This window comes from Esox lucius, chromosome 5 (assembly GCF_011004845.1).
Source record: "Esox lucius isolate fEsoLuc1 chromosome 5, fEsoLuc1.pri, whole genome shotgun sequence".
NCBI classification, from domain to species: Eukaryota; Metazoa; Chordata; class Actinopteri; order Esociformes; family Esocidae; genus Esox; species Esox lucius.
In genome coordinates, this window is record NC_047573.1 from 10300207 (window position 1) to 10311883 (window position 11677).

General features: G+C 41.9%; 1 protein-coding gene across 1 annotated transcript in view; it reads left to right on the top strand.

The window, feature by feature from the left end:
* Positions 1–10827, top strand: part of LOC105005624 (ras-related protein Rab-26) — a 49828-nt gene extending 39001 nt beyond the window's left edge. Inside the window, exons 6-9 of the mRNA XM_010863687.3 lie at positions 5890–5955; positions 7301–7357; positions 8362–8438; positions 8618–10827. Of these exons, the coding sequence (XP_010861989.1) occupies positions 5890–5955; positions 7301–7357; positions 8362–8438; positions 8618–8720 (303 nt within the window). The 3' untranslated portion in view covers positions 8721–10827. The remainder of the gene's footprint in view (positions 1–5889; positions 5956–7300; positions 7358–8361; positions 8439–8617) is intronic.
* Positions 10828–11677: the final 850 nt, after the last annotated feature.

The following is an 11677-nucleotide window of genomic DNA, read 5'->3' on the forward strand; positions in this document are numbered from 1 at the left end:
TGTTCAAATTAGCCAAAAGCAGAAAGGGTTTAGTGTAAAAGCCCGTGGGGTGTAATGATAATAAGGTATGGCTTAGGATGTTATTCACACATGCTGGAAGGCTCAGCAAGGATGTCTGATACTTTGCATAAGAGCATATGAAAGGATGCCTGCGAGTGAAAATGCCCCAGTAAAAGCTAATATAGACATGATAAGCTAAGTTGTCTCATAATATAAATAGACAAATCCGCAGGTTCGCAATCCAACACTGACCAGACTTTGATTTTGACTAAAAGTGCCGGAGTGATGCGTCTTGTCAGAGCAAAATGCATGTCATCATTTACAGGGTGGAGGGTTGGGGGTGGGGTGGGAGGAGACATGTCTACTGTTGCCTTGGTTCCTAAATGAGTAGCAGCATTGGTGACGGTACAGCCTGACAGCTTCTTTTAACAATGGGAAGTGCTCACAGAATGGTGGTGTTAAAATGATACGTTGTTTATCAGATCGTGCTGTTCAGTCAGCTGCTGTAGGCTAAGTGCAGCACAGCTCTGCACAGGTTGTTCATTGTATATTTATTGTATATTCGAATGCTCATTGGCTCCTGCTAGAGATGCATCCACTCTTCCTGTGGTCTCCAGAGAACACAAAACAAGACAGACACATGTCTATAACACCCGGGCTCCTAAACAGGTTTTCAACCGCAGTGATTTTGTCCTGGTTTGTTAGAGGTGAAAAAAAGTTTAGACAAATGTATGTACTATCCTATTAAGTCAAGCACTGCCAGGCCAGTAAGGGCCTGAGTTGACCTGAGAGCCCTGTCATCCAGGTGATGAGGTCACAGCTCGGGCCCACCCACATTGATTCAGGTCCCCTCCTTCATCCCGTCTTGGCCGGGGGACCTCATTGTTTTGGTCATGGACTCAATCCAAGACTCTCTTTCAGTTGGTCATTTTGGTACAACACTGAAGCTGCATAAAGGATAAAACTGTACAGGCAGGAGGTCGGCAAACCTGTTACTGGAGAGCAGCTGGGTACAGCATGTAGACCTGAACTCACCATCCGAGGAATGATGGAAGTTAGGATATTTTTACTGTCTCAAACTTTTCAGTTCTTTTCTACCAGAATCAATTCTGCATGAATTGATTCAAATTGAAAAAGGCCTAAATGATCCTCCAGGACCCCATTTATGTGAGTGTACTACTGAGCTAACTCATCAGTTCAGTGATTGTAAAAGCAATTCAGTGCACCTGGCTTTCCAGGTGGGTCAAATTAAGAACATGCATAGCCGGTCCTCCAGGAACGAGGCAGCCCAGCGGTACGGGCACACATCCTGGACAATCAGCCACAAAGACCAGAGTGAAGCTGAGCTCTGTTCTCCATCTGCCCAGCCGGCCATGCAATCAGGCCTGGGGATTCGGCTGAATGGAGGTGGGGACTCAGTGATGTGATGGATGTGAAGGTCTTGGCCCACGGCCACCTCTTCAGAACCCTGGCCAAACCCAGCCCTGGCGTATGTAATGAAGCAATTAGAGAGAACTTTGTCCCGAATTGCTTTGGAGTTCTGGGGTAGCGTGAAGCGTAATAGAAAAGAGGGATGAATAACCACCATTAAAATGCTAATGTTTTAGTTTCGTGGGAGTGGCGCCCAACTCTGAGACAAGAAAAAATATATTTGCCCAAAGCAAAATGAAATGGAATCTAGGATACTTCCCCCAGGACAGGAAACGCTGATGTTTCAGTAGATGAAAGCTGCATCAGAGAGAGGGAGTATCAGGTGCTGGGAGGTGTGTGGGCAGCTGAGGGAATATAACAGTACATGTAACACACATGCTGCGTACGGTAAGAAATACAAATACACACTTACCTATCTGGAGGGCTCCATGTGAGTCACTCTTCTCTACACATTTAGATGTCCTGGCCTACAACACTAGATCCAGAGACATATTTTGTGTTATGCAAAAGCCAAGGCACTCATAGCCACAGTAAATAAACGACAAAGGGGTTTTAATGCTGCTCAACCGGATTAGCCCAGGGGTCCCAAGACGGGCACTGCAACTGCCCAGCACCATCCAGTTTTTGGTGGCTTGGGTCCCTGTGAGCCTCTGAGTGCTTTCTTCAGGCGCGTTTCGATTCCTGTCTAGCCTTCCTGTTTTAGTGAGCAGTGTGATTAATACCGGGCTGGCATCAGATGTGCTTCAAAAGACACATCTCCACCAGCCAAGATAAACCCATAGAGGGTCCTGTCTGCACATCTTCCAAGATAAAGATTGTAGTGCTGGAGATTGAGCAGGCCAAGTGCCCCCCTTAGGTTTTAGAAAACTGGAGGTGGACATTTTCTGGTTTTTATTAAATCATATAAAACCTGATTCTACATTTAGAGAATAAAAAAAAAAGAATCTGACAGATAACAGGTAATCATTTAAAGGATATAGTTAAGCCTGGAGAGAAAATTCATGCTGATGATATTAACTTCAAAAGTATTTACTGTGAGAGAGGACCACAAAATACAATCTTCTTAAGTTTTGTTGACAAGCTGTGTATAGTTTTCCTTTAATAAATAGTTAGGAGATTTTCATACATATTCCCAAACATTTCAGTCTATTTGGTTTTCAAGGGAGTAGGGTTAGCACCTGGGTTAACGGGTCAACACTTTGAACACATTTTTAGGATCCAAATGTTCATCTAACATTTTGGCACGTGTCTGATACAGAGAAAAGCATCCAACCAGTTAACAAGGAAAATTAATCTACGCTGTCCTCTACGCATGCACAAGCCTCTGTCTAGTAAAAGACGGAATAAACAAGACGGAGGCTGAGAGAAAGCAAAGGGAAGCAGCGACAACAAAGGAAAAGCTAGGGAGTGTGGAGACCAGCGGACAGTGGAAGTGTCAGGAGTTGCTGTGTAGTGGCCTTTAGTGGTTTATTCTTCCCATGACCACACGCTGTACGAGCAGCCAGCGGACGAGTTCATGGCTCTTCGGCAATAAGCCGTTGATTGGAGGTAGACTGTTGTTGAGGCACGCTAACTGACACCGGGTTGACTGTAATTCTGTGTGAGTGTGAACAGCACCGCTCCTCTCCTGCTCTGCTGTCTACTCTCCCGTCAGCTGGGAAAGACTATAACCGGACTGTCAGAACTTGGCTCTCATTAGTTTCAGGGTTAATACAGCAGCATGTTCCGTCTCTCGAATCGCTCTCCTCCTCTCGCTCCTTTTACGTATCCATCTTTACCTCTCCTCTCCCTCTCGTATTTAGCTATCCGTTAAATCAGTCTATGAACAGCGAGACACTGCTATTTGAAACTTTCAAGGACCTGGCAGCTTGAGATATAATGTTTGTACAGTATGTGATGCCACAGAACTATCCTTTCAGTCTTTGAAACACTTGGGTCAGTTATAATTGGAATTCACTGGCCCCTCCGTTGAAGGGCTGATCTCACGGCTGTGCTGTCAAAGGTTGTTCTGACTGAAGATTGCTTTTGCGAGGTAGCGTGGGTGTGTAATAGGCTTGCGTATGTTGTGGTAACAGAACAGAACCATAGCCACTGTTTAGAATCAAGAATTAAACCGGAATAGAGCAGGGGATTACCATTTTCATGAATAGCAAGTTGCCAAATGTGAGCATGTGTATGCGTCTGTTTGGTATATCCACTCTGCATGTTGGTTTTCGTCTTAATTCATTCTGTTCGTGGATCAGTTTTAAAGGAGATGTCTGTAATCAATACTAGTTCTCCCCATATTTGGAAGAAGAACCACAAAGATGAAAAATGACCATGGTTTCCACTGAAACTAAAAAGAATTATCTTGAACACCGACCACTTATCTTGATACTTTGATGACAGTATCAATGAACTGCACAAAATCCATTATTAAACATACAGCAAAAAACTCAACACTGAACATATTCTGGATCATGTTCCCCTACACTGAACATATTCTAGATCATGTTCCCCTACACTGAACATATTCTGGATCATGTTCCTCTACACTGAACAAACTCTGGATCATGTTCCCCTACACTGAACAAACTCTGGATCATGTTCCCCTACACTGAACAAATTCTGGATCATGTTCCTCTACACTGAACATATTCTGGATCATGTTCCCCTACACTGAACAAACTCTGGATCATGTTCCCCTACACTGAACAAATTCTGGATCATGTTCCTCTACACTGAACATATTCTGGATCATGTTCCCCTACACTGAACGAACTCTGGATCATGTTCCCCTACTCTGAACAAATTCTGGATCCGTGGGTGTCCGTTGATGGGCACCAACCACACCTGGGTCCCCTAATAGGTATTTAACCTCCACTTCCATCGGCACCCTGGGCATGACCCCTTCAACTGGCACCCTTCCACTTCCACAACCTCACAGGGATGGATCCCCCTTTGTCACAAACACTGTGTTAACTGTGGTTACGGCTCCCCAGGGGTCCGATAGATTGATGGGAGACAGAAGGGAAACCGAGGGAAACACCTACACTTTAACAGTATACATACTAAGACTCATAAACCTACGATGCTTTAGTGAGTTCTGGAACATGCGCTACCATGCTATGTGGTGTTGAGCTATATGCTATTGGGGTCAAAGTCCTTCCTCATGATAAATGGTCTGGTGATAATTGGGTCGATGAGAGAGAGACCCCAGGCAAAATAAAGGAAGAGCTGGCAGACCTTGACACCCTTCCTTGGTCTCCTTAACCCAGAAAGAGTGCTTGCTTACTGAAGAGAGGTGAGGTCTTAGAGACATTTCTGTTGTTTTTGTTTGTTTCCATACGTGAATTTGAGCTGCACACAAACCTTTCACACTCCTTGTCTCGCGAACCTCTCTCCCACCACTGAGCATTCACACAACTCGATAATAAACCTATTGGACAATAATTACAATAACTGACAATATGCCCCATTGTGTGGGTTAATGTAAATCACTAATGTAGGCCAGAACTCTGTGATTATATAAGCGGAGAACGATGCTATCGTAAGCATGGGTTTACACTTCATTAACAGACAGGGAAAGACAGCGCAGCAGGACATGTGGCCAGCTCGCGTCTCCTCGGCTCTCTCCTCTCTTCTGTTCAGCAGCCTCCCATCAAAGCCAATTACACGAACACTCTGTGTGTTCCATAACTCCCAACTGCTTTCTGCTTGGACTCAGAGGCCCAATCAGATTGGGGAAAAGCTCCGGGGTGTTTTGTGCTGAGGAACTAGGGATATGAACCATGGATGAATGAAGCTGCTTAGAGAAGAGAGGAAAGAAAAGTAGAAAGATGGGGAATTAGGAAGAAAGCAATAACGCAAATCGAGACAGAGAATGCGGGAGCGTAAGGGAGGGGGTTGGAGTCTACTGTTCTAGCACATAATGAAGGGATGGAGGAGGAGGCATGTGAATGGAATGATTCATGGAAAGTGTAATGGTTAATGGGGCCATATTTGGCTGGTTCCTATGTGAGATATTTCCTGGTGTCCCCAGAGATGCTAATCTCTTTAACCAAAAGAGCTAACCGGGATTCCTGGGACCACTAACCTGTAATTGAAATGAGAGCGATTATGGCCGAGGAGAAAGGGAGGCGGAAGTAGCACCCAGTCAGAGACTGAGAACAGGGTTGACAACTAGGGTTCTTTGTGTTGGAGTCATTTTTGCATTGATGCTCTGTTACTCAGTGTCAACCCGTTAAAACGCAGCACTCAGAGGTGTTCTTTCCATGGCTCTTTGTGTTATTGATTTCCTTGACATGTCAGGTGACCAACTTGGTCTAACAACACAGGATGTTTCATTAACATTGAAAAGACCAGGTTGTTCTCCAAAATCTATCATTCTTTCCTAACAAATTCTTGTGCTTCTTCTCTCCCCCTCTTTCTCTCCTCTTCTCTACCTCTGTATTTCTCTTTCTCTGTCCGTCTGTCCAGGCATGGCTGACAGAGATCCATGAGTATGCTCAGCAGGACGTTGTGATAATGCTTCTGGGTAACAAGGTCAGCCCTCACACTGGACAGACAGGAACAGATGGATGGACAGAAGTGATGGATGGATGTGTGGACAGGATGGATGTGTGGACAGAATGGATGGATGGATGTGTGGATGGATGAATGGATGTGTGGACAGAATGGATGGATGGATGTGTGGACAGAATGGATGGATGGATGTGTGGATGGATGAATGTATGTGTGGACAGAATGGATGGATGTGTGGACAGAATGGATGGATGTGTGGACAGAATGGATGGATGGGTTTGTGAATAGAGTGGATGTGTGGATGGATGGATGTGTGGACAGAATGGATGGATGTGTGGACAGAATGGATGGAGGGTTTGTGGACAGAATGGATGTGTGGATAGAATAGATGGTTGCATAGAATGTATGGATAAATGGACAGAATGGATGGATGTGTGGATAGAATAGATGGTTGCATAGAATGTATGGATGAATGGACAGAATGGATGGATGTGTGGACAGAATGGATGGATGTGTGGACAGAATGGATGGATGGACAGGTGGATAGAATGAATGGATGGATGTGTGGACAGAATGGATGGATGTGTGGACAGAATGGATGGATGGACAGGTGGATAGAATGAATGGATGGATGTGTGGACAGAATGGATGGATGTATGGACTGAATGGATAGATGGGTGGATGGACAAATAGTCTAGGTGGGACGTTGGGAGGAATTAGTGCATTTACATGAAGAGAAGGACAGAAATTTCTTATGCAATACTCTGAGTCCCAATGGCGCCAAAAATCCTAAAGGAAAAATACATCACTCTGCAAGAGACATTGGAATGATCCCACTCCTGAACACACAACCAAGGTTACACTGGAGGGTTTAAGAAATGTTTGTGCTGGTATGGACCAGACCATGCCCAGAACTTAATATGTTTATCAATAGTGCCCATTCAACTTGAGAGAGCTTGAGATATTATGTCAAGGAGAATGGGCAAAGATTGCAGGAACCAAAACAAATCTGGTAGAAAAAGCAGGTGGAGACTTAATATGTAAATGCAAAAAAACGGCTATAATTTCTACCAAAGCTGGTTTCTTCCAAATATTGACCCAGGCTGGTGACTGCTTATCAGTGTAAAACAAAATGTTGTATCTTCAGAGTATGTGGTGTGTGGTGTTAATCGATTTTACTGAACCCCAAACGGAATTAATGTTCATGACAGCGACGAAATGGGGAAAATGCCTTCGGGGGGAAAACTTACGCATTCCACTGTGGTGTGTATTGTATCTAGTGTCTGCATGCGGACAAAAAAGGACTGTGAGTAGATGATGGTGGAGAAGATCATTTGTTTAGGGGCTGTTTTGTGATCTGTTACAGGCTGATGTGACACATGACAGGGTGGTTAAGAGAGAGGAGGGAGAGAATCTAGCAAAGGTAAGCTGTTATGATCATAGAAACACACAGAAACTCTCCTTTCCTCAAACACACACACAAACACACTTGACCAGGTGTCCCGTGTTTGTTTTTTTAATCTCCACTAAACACCTGGTGTCGGTCCGCGTGTGTCCTGATCGCTCTCATTGTGTATTCATAAGACCGCCCATTGTTATCATTTGAAGTCTTTGGAAGCAGAGATCTCCAAGAGGTAGATAGTAGCTCAAAGCCCACTTTTCCACTAGCCCAACAATTTCTTCAAGTGGATACAATTGTCATGTGCCCTTCTGCAAATTATCATGCACACATTTCCTAAGTGTCAGACACAGCAAGCTCCCTGTAAGCTCTATTCAACACAACATCCCACCCTTGTTTAACCATGATTGGCTTACTTATCCAAACCTATTACAATATCTGGCAATTATTTCCCACAATAGTGCCCTTGTCTGTCTATGTGGTGAACCTGTTGGCCATTCACTCTGTGCATCAAATTTAATCCTAACTGCCTTGAGCATTGACAGAAGACGTACTGTATATCAGTGGTTTGCAATGAAATTGGCAGCAGCTGAAATCTAAAAAAAAGGAAATGCTTGACTGAGAAAACATAATTGAGACAATAGAACATTTAATAAAAAATAATATAAAAACATTGTGCTAACTTTCTCTCTATGCTAGTGACCTGAGCAAGTTGCTGGAGGGAAGAAAAGCAGGGCCTATTGGAAATTAATTACAAAAATTATCTAGTGTAATTTCACTTTTTAGCTTTCATGCTACAAAAGTAACTTTCATGCCACAAAACGTTTGAGACCTCAGCTTTGAAGGGAGTTCACTAACTACATTTCCCACATAAGTGTGCTCTAATAAGTTCACTGGTTGGTTGCAGTGAATTGCTGTACAAGGCAGACATAAGGTTGTCTTATAATAACACATTGTCACCCACGCAAAACACACAAATGCGCATCTCGGTACTAATGCACAGAGTGAACTCTGTCTCCCCTGTGTAGGAGTTTGGGGTGCCCTTCATGGAGACCAGTGCTAAGTCTGGCCTTAATGTGGAGCTGTCATTCACCGCAGTGGCCAAGTGAGTTGGGTTTTCACCAGTGTCGCATTCTGCAGAGATGACATGTCACTCGACACCTTTTGTCATGCATGTGATTTCAAAGTAGAAATATGTGATCAAGATGGAATTATACTGTATCGAGGCTGATTCTCCCTGTCATTCTTCTTCTTCTCCTTCTCCACCTTCCATACTTCTCTCAGAGAGCTGAAACACAGGTCGACCAAGGCACCCGATGAACCGAAGTTTCAGCTTCAGGATTATGTCAACAAGGAAATGAAGACTGCTGGCTGCTGTCGCTCTTAAATCTGTCGTCTGTGTGTGTGTGTGTGTGTGTGAGTGACAGAATGTGCATGTGTGTGTGTGTGTGTGTGCATGTCTATGTCTTAAGGCCTGTGTTTGTGGGTTATTTTCCCTATTCATGTTGTCTGTGCTCCGTCAGTATGAATATGTGTGTGAGAGTATTTAAGTTCAAACAATGTTGGGTGAGTTTGTATGTATGTTTTTTTACCGTAATGGGTGCATCTATACGCCATTTGAGTGGATTAATTATAGATTTGTACGTATCTCTTTTTCCCTACTGTATAATGAAATGATGGCACAAGTCCAGTGCCTAGATACAGTAATATCACAGTCTATCAATTTTCTGAAACTCACCCAATAAACATAAGAAAAATCACTCTATTAAAAGTGCACCCAACACTGAAGGCTGGTGAGGGGAGGATGGCTCACAATAAACACTGGAATGGAGTGAATGGAGGAATATCAAAGACTTTGACCCCATTCCATTGATTCCATTCCAGTCATTGCTATGAGCCCATCTTCTGCAGTTAAGATGCCAGTGGCCACTGAAACCCACCATCTTGGTTACCAGACATGTATTTCACAGTACAGCTGTCATCTTGTCCCCAACCAACTACTGCTCCCTTTTGACCCACCTCTTTCTGCAGCTGTGAATGTATCTAAACGGTCCCCGTTTTTGCCCATCACTCTCTGCTTGTTCCAATTCCTTGTTTGGATCCATCAATTGTGATCCCCTGGAGTATGTCTGTACAATATTACTGCCAATGTATGTGGTGTATACATTTGTGATCAATTTTATAATCTCGAGCTTTATAGTTTACATGACAGTAAATGTTTGTCTGGTTAATGCCGAATAGAAAATTGTGTCAAGTGATATAGATTATCTATGGATTGTAGCAGAACTAGCTAGAAACTGTGGGCTGCTTATGCGATTCCAATGTGCATTGAAGCACGAAAATATTTACATTAAAATCCATAACACTAAAGAGCTTCTTCACATAATTATAAATGTTGCTGTGTAAGTTCATGTTGTCCAATATGTTATATTGATATTGTAGAGGCAAAATGTGGCTCCTTTATTTGAATACATTTTTGTTCAGTATACCTTACTTTGATTTTATTTCATAATTGCAATGATTTTATCAATGTCTTAACTTTTAATTTGCTAGATTCATAATGCTTGACGTATAAATAGAAATGTGTGTAATTGCTTAATTTAAATTAAGTGCAAATTATATCAAGTTATTTAGTGTTTTTTTTTCTTCATGTTTACCTAAAACACAATATTGATTGAATATTGAATAACAATGTACAGATTGTACAGCAAATTAAATGTTTTAATCAGTGATTACTCTAAACCTACTTTTCTTCTGTAATCCACTCAGATGAATAAAACATTTGTTCATGTAACATAAAGTATTCCCAATAAAGTTTTAAATGGACAGTTGTAAATTATATGTTGTTGATTTCCTCTAGGTCTGAATCCAATTCATGAAAGAGTCTGAAGCACCACTCTGTGGTCACATCAGGTCAGTGCAAGTCTGTCTTTAGCAGTCTGGTCCTGATAAAGCAACATCTAAAAATCCACACAGAAATAATGGACCATGGGCATACCAATAATTAATTGTTTGAACAGGTGCATACCATCAATAAATGTTTTCCAGGGACTTAATTGATTAATAAGTGATATTCTATCAGTAAACTATTTCACTGGGGATATTCCACGAAAAAATATTTTGATCGGTATATTGGTGGAATACCACCAATAAACCTGATTTCTGTGGCATAGCGAGAATAAATTGACTGATTTATTGTGCTACTTGCTTTAGATTGTTTTCTTTCTCAAAATCATTAGAATGTGTCTCCTGTGGTCTGTGGGTGGTTGTTTTAAAGTAAAAGTGGTTTCGTTGTGGGGTTGGATTTTTAGGCCACCTGGATACTATTGTTACTGTAATGCAAAGTGTTATCCTTCTATTGTTACTACCGAGTGTTACCAAATTATTGTCACTGTAAATTGTTACCAGTCTATTGTCACTATAAAGTGTTACCAATCGATTGTCACTGTAATGTGTTACCAAACTATTGTCTCGGTAAAGTGTTACCAAACTATTGTCACTGTTATGAAATTATTTATTTTGCGGTATGTACAGTATTTCTAACTGAAATTTGTATGTACTCAAAACCAACTGCTTCTTATGTCTGTTGTTCAGTTCTCTATCATCATCTATCAACGTCTATTAGCAGGTGTTCCTGTAAAATAAGAATTATAAGTAGTAAGAATTTAGATTATTATAAAATAAAACTGTCCTATTCTTTGTGCTGATGCAACTGAAGTCTACCAAATTCTCATTTGTTTGTGTGTGTTAGTGGAAAATCTTGCAAAGTGAGCACATTTGGCCAGTCCTCACAAGAGCTGTCACGATATCAGTTTTTTACTACACGATTATCGTGACCAAAATAATTCACAGTAACAATATTATCGCAGTATCAACAGAAAATCTGAAGAAAAATTGCCATCAGTCAAATACATCTTCAACTATGTTCAATGTGTTTTTTCCCCCTCTTTTTTGGCAAATTAATTACACCCAAAATAAGAGTGTATGGAGGCGGAGAGAGTCTGTAACCATAACTGTACAAACACACAAATGTAAGTGTACAAAAAGAACAATTACACTTAATGGGTAAACAAAAGATCCAAGGCCTTACACCGAGAGGTTTTAGAAAATTGCGAAACATTTTCGCCTAGTGAATAGGCAATGAGAAGGCGTTAATTCAAACACTAGTGTATAGGTCCAGACTTTTTTGAAAAATACGTAATTTCTTCCAATGCGAATAGGCCACAAAAATGGGATCTCTCCTGGGGGTTCTAGTGAGGCTAACTAGTTGATTTCAACGTCAGTGCATAGGTCCAGTCTCCTTGTTTAAGCACATGCTTCGTTTGTCTATAAGTGACATGAGTT